Here is a 21346-nt window from a genome sequence, read left to right as displayed (position 1 = left end):
TCACAGCCGATTTCACTCTTATATGACCAATTCTGTGCTTGGTCTTATACGGTGTGTTTGGTTTGTGTCTTGGCTGTGTTTGTATTTTGTAGATTGTTTGTTGTAGCTTGTTTGTTGTGGGGAACATTATTCTTGTCTATATAATGTTCCTCACATACTTGATGGAAACTATTTCCGATGGTATTGAAGAGAAAATGCATAAGTTAATTATACAATAATTCGAGAATTATTGCAATGAAAATTACTTACATCAATCTCTTGAACACATACACACGCATATAATTTGTTTTTCGCACACGCGTAGGGGTTTGATGCATTCCCCTATTGGGTTACTTAAAACTTTGGACAAATACGTCCGATCAGTTGGAATTCACGTGGAGGAAAGAAACAACACTTTTCCAAAAACCACGCTGTCCAATAAGTCTCTTTTGCCTTATTTTCCTTCTTGTTTTATCCAAACTCTATTTTATAGCGAGTAAAACACGTCTATCTTTGGTGAGCTCTCCATAAAAACTGAGCCTCTCTCATTCTTTTTATTTGAATCTCTCTGTTCTTTTCTATAAAGTGAGATAGCACTTAAAAGAGTAAGATATACTTAATTCTAAACCTGATCCTAGTCTTCTTTATGACGACCTTTGCTTCTCGTATAATAGTTGTGTGTACTGTTGTCATTCTTAGCGCTTTCCAATTTACTGATTTCTTTGCTTAACATACTGACTTTTTCTTTAACAGAATTTTCATTTACATTTAGGTTTGTATTTATTTTTATCTGTTCATTCGTATTTTCATCTTTCTCTATATTTACGTTAACTTTATTAGTTTCATCTGACCAATTGAACCATGGCTTCATATTTGCTCTAGACCAAATTCCAGTATAAGGAGTCTTCGACTGCTGGAATCCGTCGACGTCACTTACAACGTATTGATCATTTTCGAGGCACTTAACGATTTTAAAAGGCCCTTTGAATCTCGGCACTAATTTTTTGGATACCCCTTTGTGAGTGTCAAAATTTTTAACTACCACATATTCGGCCATTCTGACAGTAAGGATCACCTTTGCTTCTCGTATTATAGTTGTGTGTATTGTTGTCATTCTTAGCGCTTTTCAATTTACTGATTTCTTTGCTTAACATACTGACTTTTTCTTTAACAGAATTTTCATTTACATTTAGGTTTGTATTTATTTTTATCTGTTCATTCGTATTTTCATCTTTCTCTATATTTACGTTAACTTTATTAGTTTCATCTGACCAATTGAACCATGGCTTCATATTTGCTCTAGACCAAATTCCAGTATAAGGAGTCTTCGACTGCTGGAATCCGTCGACGTCACTTACAACGTATTGATCATTTTCGAGGCACTTAACGATTTTAAAAGGCCCTTTGAATCTCGGCACTAATTTTTTTGGATACTCCTTTGTGAGTGTCAAAATTTTTAAGTACCACATAGTCGCCTGGCTTAAAAACTTTTGGCCCTCGTCTTTTTCGATTCGCTAGACATTTATTATACTCTTGAAGTTTCTTTTCTTTTTCTTTAGCTTTTGCTCGTACTGACTCCAAATTTCTTTCCACAGACCTGTCTTCTAACAAGTAGTCTTTTAATTCATCTACTTGTCGTCCTTTTTGGCCGACGCCAAATAGTACGACACTTGGATGCTGTCCCAATGACCTATGAATAGTGTTATTCATGGTATACTCTACTATCTCTATGGCCTGACCAAAACTAACATTTTCTTCTGAGGCTAATAATTTTGCCAACATAGGGCCTAGACTTCTATTTATTCTTTCAACCTGGCCATTAGCTTGCGGCGAACCAGTTGCAATTTTGACTTGTTGGCACATCAGGTTTAGGTATATTGTGAATATGACCCTCTTGTTTTCCATTTTTTGACGAAAAGACTGTACACTTTAGGCAATTATTTACATGTTGTTCTACTTTTTTCATTAACTTTGGAAACCAATACGACTTTGTGATAACTTCTACAACTTTGTCTATGCCTGTGTGGCCTAACTCATTATGATATTTAAACAGGACATGTGATTCCATATTTTTCGGGACGTAAAAAGCAAGGCAACCATTTTGTAGTTTTTATAAATTAAAACGTTTCGCATTTCATACGAACTGTGTTCAGAACTTTCTAACATTGACTTTAATCTTAAAATTTCATCATCTTGGTTCTGACATATTACTAAGTTATCTTCAAATGAGTTAGTTTCCACAACCATAATGTTGATATTTATACTTAAAGCATCTACATGTTGCATTCTCGTTGCCGGCCTATGCTGTAGCACATAATCGTAGTTTTCTAACTCTAGAGCCCAACGGGCTATTCTGGGGTTAACTTCTCTTTTGCTAAGTGTCAATGTAAGCGAGTTACAATCTGTCGTGATCTTGAAATGCTTTCCCTGCAAATATACACGAAATCGTTTTAACGAATAAATTATCGCCAATGTTTCTAACTCAAAGCTATGATATCTAGATTCCACATCGGTAGTTCTTTTAGAAAAATAGAAAACTGGATGCCATTTACCATAGCTTTTCCTTTGTAGCAAAATCTATCCGAAACCAATAGAACTTGCGTCACAATGAAGTTCAGTTTCATCATTTGGCCTATAAAGCGCCTCTGTTAACTTAGTACGTTTGAAAATCTAAAGTCTAAGTTCGATGTTCCCAAACATGAACTTTTTGTCTTTTCTAACTAGGTCATATAATGGCTCCAACGAAAATAGGAACATAGTCCTAAAAAACTTTGAACCTCGCTGACTTTAGTCGGAACTGGAAAAACCTTTACTGCTTGTATACCCTTATCGTCAGCTTTGATGCCTTTGCCTGTAATCGAATACCCTAGGTACTTAACACTCGTCTGAAGAAATTCGCACTTATCTAATCTCAACTCCAATTTGTTGTCAACCAATCGGTCAAATACTTCTTTTAAAATTTCTAGATGCGTATCACAATCTTTTGTTGCTACCATAATATCGTCTAAATATATAATAACTTTTTCATCCCTAATCATATCGGCAAATATCCTGTTTATAAACCTTTGAAATGTAGACGGCGCATTCCTGAGGCCAAATGGCATACGAAGAAATTCAAACTGACCAAGCGGTGTCGTAATTGACGTAAACTTCACTGAATCCTCATGCATGTATAAATGGAAAAACCCATTCTTTAAGTCGAGTTTCGAAAATAAGGTTTTTCCTGCAAGTCTATATAACAGATCATCAATAAGTGGAATAGGATAAATATCTTTTTGAAGTCGCCTTGTTTAATTTTCTAAAATCAACGCACATTCTAAGTTCACCATTGACTCTTTACACAGATCATTGTCAAGCTGCAGTACAATTTTAGCTTTACATATTTTCATAAAATCTCTACCTAACAGTATTGGACTTCCCATAGACTCGTTGAAAACAATCAGTAGTCGAACGCAAACATTTTTATTTAATATTTCAACGTAACATAAAATACTTCCAAAGACTTCAAGTTTACTTTTATTTAAAACAAAATATGCATGTTCAGGACCGGGTTCCAATTTAATTTCATCTGAAACGAACTCCTTTTTAATTAAGCTAACTGAGCTTCCCGAGTCCATGAGGCATCCTAGGGAAAATACATCATTACCTATGTGAACTTTTACAATTCTTATATTATCCAAACTTACTGATATTGCTGCTTCTTCTTATTTTGACTGCAATCTGCCACTCGGTGACCCATTTAACCACATCCAAAGCAAGCACCAGTTGCTCTTATTGGTTTGTTACAGTCGGCTGCTAGGTGACCCAGGCAGTTACAGTTGAAGCACCTGAATGTGGGCTTCTTCTTTGCGGAAACTTTTGGCAGAGATACAGGTTTTTCCCGCTGCAGCACTATGTTGACAAATGCTGCCAACACGTCATCCTTAGACCCAAAACGTTGCATACAAGCCATCTCTCGCAAGTGACGGTCTGGTATCCCGTCAACAATATACTCAACCAACTCGTCCTCCGGCAAACGCAAGCCGCCAGCCAACTTTGTCGTTAAAGTAATTCAGGAACGGTCCGACGCACCACTTGCGTGCCTCAAACTCTTGTCGAATTATTACATTGGTCTTCTTTGATCTGAAGACTTTTCCCATGGCATCGAATATGGTTTTCACAAGCTGACACAAACACTCAGGGTTTGAGTGTATCCAATCCAAAGCTTTGCCCTTTAGTTTACCGAAGACAAGCAAACGTAAATTATTTTCGTTCAAGTTAAATAATCTTTCCAAATGAAGCACGGAAGATATCCAACTATAAACATTTCCATTACCGTCAAAATCGAGTACAAAATCTTTCATATCTTTGGCCAAGACCTGGTCACCTATCTTCGTCGCCAGCCAGCTGCTTGAGTGGCCAGACTCAGGGTTGCCAGCAAGGCGCAAAAACTCGTTCTCTCTACGAACCAGTTCGATTTCTTTGCAAAGTTGTTCCACCTTTTTTTCAGAATGCTATCGTTTTCTGTCTGCGTCTCGCTTTCTGCATCGTTTTGTTCATTTTCTGCTTCGTTCTTTTCATTTTCTGCTTCGTTCTGTTCGTTTGCCGTTACTTCTTGCTGCTGTTGACCTTGGAACAAGTCTGCCTCGAAATATTGCGTCTGACCGGCGCCATCGTTTTGTTTTTATAGGTAATATCCACCGTAATGAAACCGATGACTGGTTGATCTTGTCCATCGGCTGTTTTAACTTGGGAAGAAATACGACGCAACTTATGTTCGCGCCGGTATCTAAAAGACCTTGTTCACGAAAATTTAAAAATGATACTTCCGCATACAATCTTCCATCCGACTTTTCATGAATCATTGACGAAATAAGTAAAAGCTAGATCTCTTTGGTCGTGACCGGGTGAAACTTGGGTTGCTGCCAAATTCTACCACGCATATAGTGCGAGGTTCTAAGCAGTTGTCTCAGCCATGTACCTCTGCATCACAATTCCAACACCGAAATACTTTAAGCGGAGATTGTACTGCTTCAACATTGTACACATTTAAATCCATCTTTTCGGAGAGTTCGAACTTTTCTGGCTCTTCTACTTCTGCAATGTTGCGTTTAGCATACTGAAAATTAGCTGAAGTTTTATTTGCTCTCCTAGAGACCACATCCCCTAATAAATTTTCTCGCATTTGCACTAGCTTTCGAAGATGAGGTATAGAGAGAATAGGTATATACAACAATTAATGACGAATGTCTGGCAATAAATTACGCAAATGAATGAGTTGTTCTTCGTCTATGCTTTTCGACATAAGTGACATCTGAGTCATAATCTCATCGTAAAAGTTTTCAAAGGTTTCTCCTACTTTTTGTTTACGCCCCCGAATATCTCTAGTACATCTGCATCACTTCTGTAATCTTTATACTGATATTTCATGGCTGCACAAAATTCTGACCACTCTAAGTTTACGCCATACGTAACTCCTTTTGACGAACCGTCAATTAGCTGTGTACTTTTATCTGGGTTATGACCTGTTCTGCTTGGTCTGCCTGTAGATGAACTCCTAGGAATACTTTGGTTTTGCGCTGACGAATTGATATGTTGCTCTGCAATTCCCAGTTGACCCGTCCTTCGGTCTATTATGGACTCTATTTGACTGCTAATTCTGTCATAATCAATTTCTATCGAGGCTCGCGCTGGTCTTCTACTAGCGTCTAAGCTGCTACGAGGTATATTGGACCCATTTCCTTGAGGTCTTCCTCGTTTTTTTCTTATCGTTGAGGGCCGGTCTCCTGCAGACATCTCTATATTTGCAGTTGATTAGCTTGTTCACCCCCACTAAAATTTATACGAGAGCGTGTATTTTGGCCTTTCGGCACCGCTCCTGTTGTGATTGCATCTATGTTGACAGGACGTTCTGATTTTATCCCTGCAAATAGCACGTTTTTGACTTCCAAATCTGCTCTACGCATCGACGCATTACAAACTTGACATACATTCAACTGATCAATCCATTCTGATATACAATTTTTATGAAATAGATGATGGCATGAAGTTTTCACCACCAACTCTTGCGTGGCCCATACTGCTTTTTGACAAATTGAGCATAACGCATCTGAGATCTCATGAGCTATGTTTTCTTCACGCCTAGTGAGAACCATTTTGACAAATATCTGATTAATTTAAATATTTTAAGAATATATCGTGATTAACTTTTAATTATATTTTATCTTAAATCATATCGTTTCCTTATTGTGAATTTGAAGTCACTATCTTATATTTTCTAATAATGACTCCTATACTCTAAGATATCCTAAAACAAATTTACGAAAATGAAAGAAAAAGATTACAGAATACACTGGATTGCCCTAGCATAGTTTATGACTGCACTATTTAAGTTATAAGATTTCATATGCACCTGGTGCTTTCGAAAGAGAGAGAAAAAATAACCAGAGGGCCGGGGCTAACTTCGACCGCGTCAAAGTTTGTATACCCTTGCAACTTTTTTTGGTAACTCTATCCTTACCTATTAGCCATCAATGTGGAAGAACGTTTTATCTAAAAAGGCTTATGCTTGCGAAAGAAAGGTCTACAATCATAGGAAATAACAAAGATATTGATCAAAGTCACAGTTTTCCACCGATCGATCCTAAGAACTCGTCTCGTTGTGCTGATCAAGAATATATATACTTTGTATGGTCGGAGATGCTTCGTACTATGCGCTGCACACTTCTGACCAAAATTAATATACCCTTTTTGCAAGGGTATAAAAAGATTGGTTATTTTGGTTAGACGAGTTCAACTAGCCATGTCCGTCCGTCCGTCCGTCCGTCTGGATCAACGCAAACTCCTCCTAGACCGTAAGAGCTTCATGAACGGATTGCGTTTATCGATAAGTCACATGTATTTATAAGAATCGACACATATAGAAGCATTGTACACACACACATATCTGTGCGCTGCTGCGTCGGCGATTTTTTCTCTTTTCGTTCAGTAATAAATCTGGGAATGGGTCGAGAGACGAGAAGTGGTCGATTGTACTGAACCAGTTCAGAGGTGCATAATTTAAAGTTTATCAACGATATCGATGACAAACCATCGATATCAATTGAGAAAAGAGTTTTTTGGCGTCAAGTTGTGTCGACCGGTTGTGTTCCTCGTGGCTGCTCGAATAAGAAGAGTGTAGTTATGTGGTAATTAAGTGATAAATGTATAAAGAAATAATGTTGAATGAAACTGATTGATTGTGAGAAAAAACGGCCTAGAAATTCGGGAGGAAAAAGTGGGATTGCACTAACAGTCCCACAAATTGGTGTCAGAAATGGGATTGCACTAACAGTCCCACAAATTGGTGTCAGAAGTGAGATATGTACATTTACATAGTGCATCGAACTTACGTGCAGTTAAAAGATGTTGTTAAATAAAGAACACTAATAATTAAAACAAATCGTTCGAAGCGAAAAATTCATTAAAATTGAGTCGCCAAAGACAAAAAGTTCGCAAAAAAATGTACAAAGCGCGGTTATAAAAAAACCACCCCAATTGATGAATGCTTGTATTTTAGAGAGAGACAGCGAAACGTCCAAGTTCAAGTGAGAGTGAAAAGTGTGGAGGTGCAAACAGTACAGAACCCTGAAGTTTGCGTGGCAAAGAGGCTGAAAACGCAAAGAGATTGACGATCGTTGGAATTTTGCACAAATTTACGTGGCAATGAGGCTGATATAGCGTAATTTTGGTAAATGTGTTGGAGTATCGTCGTGGGAACTATTCACTGAGATGGTAGATTTATGTGGCAAATGGCCTGGAACATAGAATCTATGTGGTGAGCAGCTTTACCTAGAGTGGGAAATTCTTGAGAATTGGCGGCAAGAAAAGCTACAACAATTGGCGGCAAGAGCGAGAAAGCATTAGACGCACAAGTTTGCGGCGTCAGTGGAAAAATTTGTACAAGAGCGAGGCATTGGCATTGGCGTCACGAGCGAGACAGCGTTAGTGAGGACATTCGTGAAAGATCGGCATATCAGCAGAATTGGCGCGAATAAACGGCGTTGGTGAGTCAACACGAGCGAGCAAGAAGGCAACATAGTGGTGAGCCAGATGTTTATGTTAATTAACATTATGTTAACAGAACGAAAAATGTTATAATTTAAATTGAGTTGATGCAATCATTAAATTAAATCAAGATATATTTATGTCAAAATTATAAATAATAATTTAAAGATTGGCTTGAATAAAAGTAAAGTAAATTAATGTTGATTCAAAAGTAAAGTAAATAAATTTGGAATTCAAAAGTGAAGTAAATAAATTTGGAATTAAAAGAAAAGTAAATGTTAAAAGAGAAATAATTATATTTTTGAAATTGCTAAAAGAAGAGAAAATTAAATTACTAACAATAGAGTAAGATTATACTTTTGTAAAATATATTGAAATTTCAGCTGAAACGAGTAAGCTACGACGAATACAAAATGAATAGAGACGAAGTATTAAGTTTAAATGTAAATGAGCTCAAAGCAAAGTTAGCCAGTTTGAATTTGGCAATAACTGGTAGAAAGCAATCGTTGCAAGATCGTCTTCTCGAACATTTCGGGTTGGTGGCTGACGAAGTCGAGGTTGAATCCGAAAGTGATAATGCGGGATCATTTCAGTCTACGGCACCAACTGTAGTTAGAAATAATTTTACTTTGCGCGACATTGAGGATTCTCTTTCTTCGTTCAATGGGTCAGGGTCAACCGTCTATAGAAAATTGGTTACGGGATTTTGAAGATAATGCAGAAGCAGTTCAATGGAACTCTTTACAGAAATTTATCTATGCGAAGCAATTATTAAAAGGTGCAGCAAAAGTTTTTGTGCGTAGTGAGCGAGGAGTAAACGCCCAAATGAAGATTTTTGTGAGTACTTTTATAGTCTGAGGGAAATAGTCAGTTCCATAAATTTAGATGAAGCTAGTCTTATAGAATATTTCATAGAAGGAATACCTGATTCAAAAGCTAACAAAAGTAACTTGTATCAGGCAAAGACAGTCATTCAGCTGAAGGAACAGATTACAATTTACGAAAAAGGTTTACTTTGGTCACCCTCAAGTGGTAAATAGAAATAGAAATCATAATGAGAAGGATGATAAAAAAGCGGAAATATCTAAACAACCGAGAAAATGCTATAAGTGTGGCGAAGTATCTTATTTGATGACTGAGTGTCCGAAGATTAAGTGCTTTAAATGCGATCAGATAGGGCATAAAGCATAAGTATGCCCCGACACGTAAATTAGATACTAAAAAGGAATACAGTAGGGCTAGTACAATGTCAAAAGAAATCAATGTAAAAGGAAAAGCTATTTTCAAAACAATATCATGTGGAAACGTTGAGCTGTCTGCACTCATAGATACAGGATGTGATCTATGTTTAATAAGAGATGATATTATCAGAAAACTTCATGGTATAGAATTAAACGATGAACGAAACCGTTTATTGGGAGTGTGTAAAAAGTGAGTTAAATACTATAGGTAGTTTTAAAGCGCAGGTGAGTATTGATGGTCTTCAATGGCCCTTAACGTTCCACGTTTATAGAAAAGAGGATATTGACTACGAAGTAGTGATTGGAAACAACATTTTAGAATTAGCTAATTTGGTTATCACAAAAGGAAATGTTACTTTTAAGCCTAGAGAAGAAGAAGTGATGCCAAACACAGAAGCGAAAGAAACTGTACACAATGAAGAAGTGAAAACTCCGAAGGGTATGTTACAGGAATTTGAGAGTTTGTGTTTATTAGCTGAAGAAGAAAAGAGTGAAATAGATTTGTGCCATTTGTGTTATGTACCACAGTCTTCAAAGATGAGTCCAGTCGAAATGAAAATATTATTAAGTGACGAATGCCCAGTATACGAACGGCCAATGCGTTTATCTTTCGTTGATAAAGGTATCGTGGACTCAACAGTAGAAAAATGGTTAGCCGAGGGTATCATTCAACCAAGTACATCAGAATATGCGTCTGCTATAGTTCTTGTTCCAAAAAAGGATGGAGGAAAAAGATTTTGCTGTGATTATAGACGTTTGAATGCTAAGATTGTAAGAGAACATTTCCCAATGCCACTTATAGATGATGTAATTGAGAGATTGCAGGGTAATACAGTGTTTACAACCTTGGATCTTGAAAATGGATATTTTCATGTTCCTGTGGAGCCCAACTCAAGGAAGTATACTGCTTTTGTGACACATAGCGGTCAGTTCAAATTTTTGTATGTCCCATTTGGAATTTCGAATTCCCCCTCATGTGTTTTCCCGCTACATCGTTGCAACATTTATTGATTTGATTAGAGATGGCACAGTCGTAACATATATGGATGATCTAATTATTCCTTCAAAGGATATTAAAGGAGGAATTTACAAGCTGAAATGTGTGTTAAAGATGGCATCTGAGTTTGGTTTGCGCATTAAATGGAGGAGTGTCAGTTCTTAAAAGAAAGTATAGAGTTTTTGGGATACATTGTCGAAAAGGGTTCTATAAAGCCTTCTAAAGCAAAAACACAGGCGGTGAAAAATTACCCAAAACCACAGAATTACAAGAGTGTACAAAGGTTTCTTGGGCTAACTTCATATTTTCGTCGTTTCATAGAGTCTTACGCATTGATAGCGAAACCACTGTCAGACTTGTTAAGAAAAGATGCAACGTTTGTGTTCGGTGACGATCATCAAATCGCATTTGATCAGCTAAAGGCAGCCTTGATTAGCGCACCAGTTTTACGATTGTATAACCCAAAGGCAGTAACTGAAGTACACACTGATGCGTCCATGTTTGGTTACGGAGGAGTTCTTCTACAAAAAGATAGCGATAATCAGTTATTCCATCCAGTACAATATCTCAGCCGGAAAACCAAGCCTGCGGAAGAAAAATATCATTCATACGAATTGGAAGTGTTAGCAATAGTGGAGGCGTTGAAGAAGTGATGCGTATATTTACTAGGAATAGAATTCAAAATCATAACAGATTGTAATGCTTTTGCAATGACAATGAAAAAAAGAGACATTCCAGTAAGAGTTTCGCGTTGGGCTTTATTTCTTCAAGAATTCAAGTATGAAATTGAACATATAAGTGGCAGTAAAATGAAGCATGTAGATGCTCCAAGTCGTATGTCCTGTTTAATGTTAGAGGATTCAATGCATCACAGACTTAAAATAGCTCAAGCTAGTGATGATTGGATTAGGGCAGTGACAGCTGTTTTAGAGCATCAGACTTATGAAGATTTCTTTATAAAAAACGGTGTTTTGCACAAGGATCCCATTAAGGATTTAATTGTAGTCCCATCACTTATGGAAGAGGAATTAATTAAGATTGCACATAGAAAGGGTAATTTTTCGGCCAAAAGAACTCAAGAGGAAGTTGAGAGAAAGTTTTACATACCGAAGTTGTTCCAAAAGGCCTCTGAGATTGTAAAAAATTGTATCGAATGCATTGTTTCGGAAGGTAAAGCACGCAAGAAAGAAGGTTTCTTAGCTCCAATAAATAAAGAAGTTAAACCTTTAGGGACTTATCATATCGATCATGTAGGACCTATGGATCCGACAGCGAAGAGTTATAACTAACTATTTGTAGTTGTCGACGCGTTTTCGAAATTTGTGTGGCTCTATCCAACAAAAAATACGGCATCAGAAGCGGTAGTAGATAGACTCAGGCGTCAAGCATCAGTTTTTGGAAATCCAGGGCGTATTATATCAGATAGAGGTGCAGCATTTGTTTCTCACCAGTTCGGAGATTATTGTAAAGAGCAAAACATTCAGTATTTAATGATAGCTACCGGAGTACCTAGGGGAAATGGTCAAGTTGAACGTATCCATAAGATAATTATTCCTATGCTAACAAAACTTTGTTATGAAAAACCGACTATGTGGTATAGGTACGTTGAAAGAGTGCAGCAAGCAATCAATAGTACCCCCTCCTAGAAGCACAAAAGTATCGCCATTTAAATTATTAACCGGGGTTGAGATAAGGACTAATAGTTTCCCTGAGTTGCAAGAACTTTTGGAAGAGGAAGCCATAGAAGAGCTAGAAATTGAACGCACTAACGTTCGTCAGGAAGCTCAGCATAATATTGAGAGAATCCAAGAGGAGAATCGTAAAAGTTATAACAAAAAACGCAAAAAGGTAGTTGAGTATAAAATCGATGATTTGATAGCAATTAAGCGAACGCAATATGGTTCAGGATTAAAACTTAAAGCTAAATATTTTGCACCATATAGGGTGGTGCAAGTTAAGTCTCATGGACGCTATGACGTAGAAAAGGTAGGAGATCACGAAGGTCCTGGGAAAACCTCAACTGTCGCAGAGTATATGAAGTCGTGGAATGGTCTAGTGAATTCATCAGACGATTCAACATTCGAGGCGAATGATAAGTCAGTCCGGCCGAATGTGGGAATGGGTCGAGAGACGAGAAGTGGTCGATTGTACTGAACCAGTTCAGAGGTGCATAATTTAAAGTTTATCAACGATATCGATGACAAACCATCGATATCAATTGAGAAAAGAGTTTTTGGCGTCAAGTTGTGTCGACCGGTTGTGTTCTTCGTGGCTGCTCGAATAAGAAGAGTGTAGTTATGTGGTAATTAAGTGATAAATGTATAAAGAAATAATGTTGAATAAAACTGATTGATTGTGAGAAAAAACGGCCTAGAAATTCGGGAGGAAAAAGTGGGATTGCACTGACAGTCCCACAAATTGGTGTCAGAAATGGGATTGCACTAACAGTCCCACATAAATTGGCACTCAACTGATTCAGTAGCAAAGAATCACAAGGCAAAATTATCCAATTAATTTAAAGGTACAGTCCACTGCTAGACCAAATCATAATTTGGTCATTCGAGCCGAATAAGGGAATCGGTTTTCGTTCGAATAAGGTGCTTTTCGTTCGAATTTCTTTGGATCTATTGGAAAGTTTTGTGGAATAGTTCTTTGCAATGGAAGAACTAAAGGCATTGGTGGGTCGACAAAGCCGACTCAAGGCCAGCATCACAAGAATTCTGGATTGGTCGGAAAGAACCCAAACTACATCAACTACTGAGGTAGCCGCTCGGATGGATCAACTCCAGTCCGTGTGGAAGGAATTTAATGGAATAGGGGATCCAGAGGTCGATCACGTGACCTACGAAGAGAAGTACTTGAAGGCATATTCTTTACTTCTAGGAAAAAACCAGCAACAAGCACCATTGTCTGGCGACGGCAATGGCGCCATGAGTCTGCACGCATATAACGACGACATCGTTCATTTGCTGCAACAACAATAACAACTCTTTGAACAGTTAGCTACAAACCAGAGCAGTTCGAACTTGGTACAAATGAGATTGTTCGCGGTCTGGATGCGATCAATTAAACAGGACGGGACTGCAGGATACAATATCTGGTATTGGAAATGCTTGACGCTGATACACGGCACAGGTGGATTGAGCGCAGCATGGGCAACGAGGCGCCCACACTGGAGGAATTCTTCAAGTTCTTAGATGATCGTTGTGAGGAATTAGAGCTCAGCAAACGGGAGATTGCGTCTGGAGGCAAAACGCCGGCGCAAATCATACATACAAAAAGGGTCACACACTTGATGGTTGCAGGTCAAGCTGGCAGCTGCACCAAATGTCAGGCGACGGATTATAAGTTGTGTGGCTGTCAACAATTCATGGATTTAATTGGCACATGGTCAAAAACTGTCCATCATCATTCTCATACAAATATTGTAGAGGTAAGCACCATTCGCTGGTCCATGATCCAGGTAACTCAATGGCTTTAAGGAACTTGCAACAAGGTAAAAGGGAGATTCAGCGGAGTCCAAACGCTTCTTATCATGATTTGTCTACAACAAGTCTAGTGGCTCATAATGGGAGTGCACCAGCAACGGTTTGTTCACAAAGCACTGCGAAATCGAAAACAGGACAAGGTTTAAATCGAAGCATATTGCCTACTGCAACGGTTTATGTTCAAAAGGTAAATGGAGACTACATCACATGTCGTATCTTACTAGATACTGGTTCGGAACTTTCATATGTATCAGAACGATGCATACAAGCACTTGGATTGCCACGGTCGGCATCATCCATTTTGGTCACAGGAATCTCTTCGGTTCAGGCTGACACCACAAGGGGAAGCAGCACGCTTCAGATCAAGTCAAAGTATTCAAACAATCACTTAACTGTACAGGCTCATGTTCTTGGCAAAATCACATCAACACTAGAAAGGCAGAACATTGACGCATCGGCACTTGATGTCTTTAGCGATCTTCAACTCGCCGACTCGGAATTCACCACAAACGCTCCAATTGACGTTCTTTTGGGTGGTGAACACGTTTGGTCTGCAATTACAGGGAAAAAGTTGTATGACAATACGGGCAAACTCATTGCAATATCATCGATTTTCGGATGGGTCATCAGCTCTATAACGATGCCCCAAGCTAACAACACTTTCGCTTTGACATCATACATTGATGTTAACGGTTCACTCCAGAGGTTTTGGGAGCTAGAGGACATCAGTTCCACAACCAAATTGGAACCTGATGATGAACAAGTGGAGAAACACTTTCTCGCTACGCACACTCGAGATGAAAAGGGGAAGTACATCGTGGAACTTCCATTCAAGGTCACTAATCCTGAATTTGGGGATACTCTACAAGGAGCTCTTAATTGTTTCCAATCGGTGGAACGACGTTTACATCAAGATGCAAATCTAAGAGCAAAATATGTCAACTTTATGAGGGAATACTTCGATTTGGGGCATATGCGCGAACTCCCACCAAATAAAGTCAATATTGGACAACGGTTTTATCTACCACATCACCCGGTTTTGGGTCGGCAACTGAGAGTAGTTTTCGACGGATCATTTTGCGACACCAAAGGCAAATCACTAAACGATTATCTCTTTACAGGCCCTAGCATTCAGCTATTTGCTGTCTGCTTGCGCTTTCGGATGTATAAATTTGTATTCTCAACTGACATAGTCAAGATGTTCCGGCAGATTTGGGTGAACAACAAACACCGCGACTTCCAGAGAATTGTCTGGAGAGAAAGACCATCGGATCCAATCAAACACTATCAACTATGCACCGTCACTTATGGCACCTCATGTGCACCATTCCTGGCTGTTAGGGTATTATAGCAACTGGCTACTGATCATCAGCAGGAATTCCCGAATGCTGCAAAAATCTTACGAGAGGATTTTTATGTCGACGATGTGCTCACTGGGTCAAACAGTGAGGAGGAACTGATACAAAATCAAAAGGAACTTATTCAACTTATGTCATGTGCTAATTTGGAGCTTGGGAAATGGGTATCGAACACACCTCGCATACCAACAGAAGGAACTGATTCTACACAATCATCTCCACTGAAGGTTCTTGGACTTTACTGGCAACCTGGTCTTGATACATTGTCTTATAATGTTGGTCTAAAAGGAAATGTCGATTGTACAAAACGACAAGTTTTATCGGATGTCTCACGGATCTTTGATCCACTTGGGCTTTGGCACCAATTGTGGTCCAATTCAAAATACTCTTTCAACAATTATGGCTTCTCGATTTGGGATGGGATGACAAACTCCCTAAGCAACTAGCGGACAATTGGCTCAAATGGCGAGCAGATTTGGATATTCTACAACACATTCAAATACCCCAGTTAGTTGTCAACGACACCGACAACATTGAATTGCATGGATTCTCTGATGCATCTACGAAGGCATACGCTGCTGTAGTGTACAGCAGAGTAATCAACAAGGATGGCTCGATCTCTACATCGATTATGGCTGCGAAATCTAGGGTGGCTCCGCTAAAGCAGCAATCTCTGCCTCGCCTAGAGCTTTGCGCGGCACTGCTCCTAAGTCAACTCATACGTTCGATAAAGGCGGCACTTCGACATCAAAAGGTCACGGTTTTTGCATGGTGCGATTCCACAATCGTACTCTATTGGCTATCATATGCACCCTCTCGACTAAAAACATTTGTTGGGAACAGAACTTCGGAAATTCTGGATACCATTCCAAGGCATAATTGGCGTCATGTGGACTCCAAATCAAATCCAGCTGATTGTGCATCCAGAGGTCTCATGGCTGGCCTAAAGGACTTTCAGTTATGGTGGAATGGCCCATCATGGATACGTGACGCGGATCAGTATATGGCAATGTTAAACAACTCACAAGTCTGTTTAAATATTTCAGAAAAGAACATACAAAAGGAAGTCAAAATCAATTGTCTGACTGCACTAGTAAATGCAGCTCCTGTTCATCCACTCGATCATCTTGTTCAACGAGTATCTTCATGGTTGACGCTCGTTCATACGGTTGTCTATGTCCTACGCTTTCTACGGCGCACTAAGGGTCCATTTGGAGACAAGTGCTCAAAGAGTCTTACGTTCGAGGAAATCACCGCGGCACGCATTGTATACTTGCGAAACGCGCAAACCTGCTTTCAGGATGACTATAAATTGCTACTCGCAAATAAACCATTGCGAAGTCGATCTCAGCTGGCTAAACTCTCGCCAATGATCGACAAGGACGGACTACTCAGGGTTGGAGGACGCTTGCACCACTCGCAATTGTCCACAGAGGCGAAACATCCAGTTTTGCTACCGAAATCTCATTGCATCACCAAGCTGGTACTTGAATACGAACACAGGGTTAACCTGCACCCTGGTGTCTCATCACTTTTTGTTATAGTACGCCAAAGATTCTGGATATTTGGCGCAAGGAACTTGATAAGGAAAGTCACACACGACTGTTTGGCTTGTTTTCGACAACGGCATCATACATCACAACAGTGGCTATATAGCTATATGATATAGTGGTCCGATCCGGCTGAATCCGAGATATACAACCCCTGCAGTATATACAAGCCTACTTGCAAAATTTTAGCTCTTTAGATTTGGTCTAGCAGTGGACTGTACCTTTAAATTAATTGGATAATATTGCCTTGTGATTCTTTGCTACTAAATCAGCTATACAAACCCCAAAGTCACGAACAGTGACTTTTCTTAATAACTTCGTTATTTTCTGTGTTATTATCGTGAAACTTAATATTAGAGAGTTTATTACGCCTATTAACTACTGTGCCAAATTTAATCAAGATCATATAGCTTTCATAGGAACGATCGGTCGAAAACAGCGACTTTTGTAAATAACTTCGTTACTTTTACCGCGATTACTTTCAAATTAAACATTTCTTAATTTAATATATCTGTTAATGACTGTGACGAATTTGATAAAGATCGGGTGACTATATCATATAGCTCCCATAGGAACGATCGGTGGAAAACAGTGACTTTGATCAATATCTTCGTTGTTTCTTTCGATTGTAGGCCATTCTTTCGCAAACATAAGCCTTTTTAGATAAAACGTTCTTCCACATTGATGGCTAATAGGTAAGAAAAGAGTTACCAAAAAGTTGCAAGGGTATACAAACTTTGACGCGGTCGAAGTTAGCCCCGGCCCTCTGGTTTTTCAGTGTTTTTTGCCGGAGTACGCTTCGTTTTCGTCATTACCGCTTTGTTCAACAACAACAACTCTCTTGATTTCCCAACTGTTCTTGGGAATTTTCCAATAGCAGCTTACAACTTTAAATGATTTTTACCAACTTTTAAAAACCATTTTACAACTTAAGCACTGATTGTCTTTATATTAGCCGATTGCACGAGGACGAACCCACAAATGTAACGGATTTATTTGCATAAAAACAAATAGAGAGTTATAGTGCTAAATCAGTTTACAAAAACAAATCAGTATCAGTAGGGCGGGTTTAAAAATTAGGCTTAATTAAATACAACGTTTAAAGTGGCTTGATTCTTCTGCTTATTTTTTACCGACGACTTTCGACTTTTCTCGCAGACAACTTTTTCACCGATGATGCTACTTCTCCGAATCTCGCCAACTTTCTGCTTCTTCTCTCAATCGCCAGGGCTACAAAAACCCAGCACACTAGAGGTCTGTCTCGCTTGGTGGTTGCCGGAAGAAGAAAGAAGCCACGCTCTAGTGTGGCCTTAGGTCGCGTACCAATATGAGGCATCGATACTTAAAATACTAACAATCGATACTTATTACTAACAATCGATACTTATTACTAACAATCGATACTACAATACCGGTTTCGGTATATACATGAGCATTTAACAGACTTGTAAATAATTGGAATCTTACAACTCGGCCGTCCTGACGAGGAATCGACCTCGATTCCAATTGTTAACAATGAAGGGGGGTAAATAAGAATCTTACGTGGCTGGTGTCGCCTTTGATTGTCTAACAGAAGTGCAATCTTGATCAAGGGCAACCCATAGCTTTAGTTTGGAGGCTTCTAGGACCCCATCATATGGTAGTTGGGTGATTTGGGAGCCCTCTACATCCCGGATAACTTATCGGTCATTCGGAAGTTTTTTATGAACCACATACGGACCACGATACCGCCTGATAAGCTTTTTGTTTGTGCCTGCCGAAGTATCCACATTCTTAATAAATACGAAATCCCCCTCCTCAAAACTAACGGCAGGGAGGTGATGCTTCGAATAATATTCCGAATTATATTCTTGGGACTTAACAATGTTACGGAAGGCTAATCTCCGGACGTCTACCTCTGAGGCATCGACCTCCTCCGTTCTCTCACCCAACCGTTCGGTTAGTTCGTCTACTACCACACCTCGTTGTTCAACACCGAATGCGGAAGCGGCAAATTTGGTTGTGGAGTGAACGGAGTTATTCAATGCAAACTCTATGTTCGGCAATTGTTGGACCCTTCTGCATGGTCCACAGGTTCCGTCAGTTTACCCAACATGGGGCCCAACACGCGGTTAACCCGCTCGACTTGGCCGTTGGCCCGGGGTGAGGCAGTGGCATTCAGCACATGAATTATATTATTGGCCTTCAGAAATTCTTCAAACTCGGAGGAAGTAAAGCAGGTACCTCGATCGCTGATGATTCGGCGGGGTCTACTGTAATTTGCGAAATACTGAGATTCTAATGTCTGGCATACTTCACGTGAATTCGTCGTGGCGGCAGGGTACAGCTTCACAAATTTGGTGAAAGCGTCAATGACAACCAGAAGATACTTTTTCTTAGAACGTATGCCCAAATGGTCAATATGGACGGTATCAAACGGAAGGGGCACTTTCGGAATACTATGTAGCGTGACACGGTGGTCCGAAGCGGACGCGGAGTAGTAGATACACTTGAGGCAATTTTTAATGTAATTGTTAACATAAGACTTCATACACGGGAACCAGTAATGCTTCTTGATCTGTGCACAACATTTCTCCGTGGCCATGTGGCCAAGCTTCTCGTGCACTACTCGTATGACATGATTTATCATTTCGGAAGGGACATAAAGTTGGGGTACACTCGTCGAGGACAGGCGGTACACTACTCCATCTCGCAGTTCGAAATCCGCTATCTCATATTTCTCTAACTCATCTCGGAGTTTGACAATCTCAGGGTCCCGGTTCTGGGTTAACTGCAGTTGGAAGTCGATGTTTATATCGTCAACGTATGCGGCAGTTTCTATTCTGCTTAGAGCATCAGCATGGGGCATACCAACCCCCGAGCGGTGTACAATCGTGTAGTTATAGTTTTCCAACAGCAGGGCCCAGCGAGCAATCTTGGCGGAATGTCCACCATTTCTCAGTGTCAGCGCAAGGGAATTACAATCGGTCACGATTTTGAACGGCATGAACTTAAGGTATGTCTCAAAACGTTTCAAGGAATACACTATAGCTAACGTCTCTAGCTCATAACTGTGTAGTTTCGATTCAGCGGCGGAGGCCATCTTAGAGAAGTAGGACACTGGGTGTAATTTACGTCTGTTTGTTTCTGGAGGAGCACTGCTCCGAAACCAATTGAACTAGCATCGCAGTGTAACTCTGTTTCAGACTTCGGGATGTAAATAGATAACACGGGGGATTTGATCAATTTTAATTTCAGTGTTCGGAAGGCTTCAAGGCATTCATTGGAGAAGACATAAGGGGTATCTTTTCTTAACAATCGGGACAGCGGACACGCAATCTTAGCGAAACCTGATACAAATCGGCGGAAGTATGAGAATAGGCCTAGGCAACGCTCTAATTCCTTGCTATCCCTTGGGATGGGCAAATCCCGTATCGCCTGGATATGAGCTGGTTTAGGCGTGATACCGGCGGAATTGGCTAAGTAGCCCAAGTACTCTAGTTCCCGCAAAACGGCATTTCGTCAGCTTCAGGCATAGCCCGTTCACACATACAATATTTCCTTCAGAATCTCAAGGTGGGTTTCAAAGTCATGTGACGCGACTAGAATGTCGTCCATATATATCACCAGTTGACCTCGGTTTATAAATTCCTTAAGGACAAAATAAACGAATCTCGCGAACACGGAAGGGCCATTACAAAGTCCGAAGGGCATGCGTACATATTCAAACTGGCCATCAGGGGTTACAAAGGCCGTATATTTGATTGAGTCTGGGTGCATTTTTACATGGTGGAAACCGTTCTTCAAGTCCAAGATAGTGAAGAATGATTTGCCACCCAGATGTTCAATGCAATCATCTAAGAGAGGAATCGGAAAATGATCTCGAACTGTAATTTTGTTCAACGGGCGGTAATCTACGCACTTTCTTAGGGTGTTGTCCTTTTTGCGTACAGGGACAATCGCGACAGCGTAAGGGGAACTACTGTGACGAATAATGCCAGCTTTCAAGAGATCGTCACAAATCTCACGTACCTCGATGCGTTCGTGGTGCGACAGACGCCGGGGGCGACAGAAAATCGGAGTTTGGCTAGTCAATTCTATTTTCATCTCATAGTTCATGGGCTTGATTAAATCTGGATCAACTTGTACATACGAAGTGGAAATAATATACTTAAGGGCTGCGGTTTGCTCTTCTCGTAACGTGGGCTCTATATCAAAGTCTAACTCTTTGACGGCAGGGAGCTCAATGGCATTTATCGCCATAAGTGCATCATTCAGTGTTTCCAAAGGTACATCAGAAGTTTCTAGAAGCGGAGAATCAGACAACACTTCGGCAGATACAATCTCATTCCTGTCGTGCGGTAGTACCGCTAGATCTTTCCTCAATATTTTAAAAGACTTCAGAACAGCAGTAAGTTTTGGATTTATACATTCAGTCGGTTTATTTATGAGTATCAACGATTCTTTTTCATAATTCGGTTCTTTCAATTTACAAAGTCTAATATTAATTTTATACAAAAGATCTCTACCTATGATCATCGGTAGTTCGGTTGCTTGGTTCGTCAGGACCTCAAACGTATGTATCGTCTGTGTGTTGCGGAGGCGAACCCTACACTGGACTTGGCCTAAGGACAGAAGTTGGCTATTTCCTAAACCACGGCAGTTCAATGTACGGGGGCTAAGACGGCAGTTGGAGGGGACTTCAAATTGACTTGAGCCAAGTCGTGAC

The 21346-nt window shown here is 39.8% G+C and overlaps 1 protein-coding gene across 1 annotated transcript; it reads left to right on the top strand.

Annotated features, from left to right (window-relative positions):
• Window positions 1-13393: 13393 nt before the first annotated feature.
• On the top strand, window positions 13394-20748 carry LOC137572205 (uncharacterized). The gene is made up of 4 exons (XM_068283959.1): window positions 13394-13448; window positions 13955-15072; window positions 15597-16571; window positions 20548-20748. The coding sequence occupies exons 1-4, from the start codon at window positions 13394-13396 to the stop codon at window positions 20746-20748; spliced, it is 2349 nt and encodes a 782-aa protein (XP_068140060.1).
• Window positions 20749-21346: the final 598 nt, after the last annotated feature.

The sequence above is a fragment of the Drosophila tropicalis genome, unplaced genomic scaffold, assembly GCF_018151085.1.
Source record: "Drosophila tropicalis isolate 14030-0801.00 unplaced genomic scaffold, ASM1815108v1 contig_269, whole genome shotgun sequence".
Classification (NCBI taxonomy): domain Eukaryota; kingdom Metazoa; phylum Arthropoda; class Insecta; order Diptera; family Drosophilidae; genus Drosophila; species Drosophila tropicalis.
The sequence above is the reverse complement of the archived record's forward strand: the minus strand, read 5'-3'. Positions and strand labels throughout refer to the sequence as shown.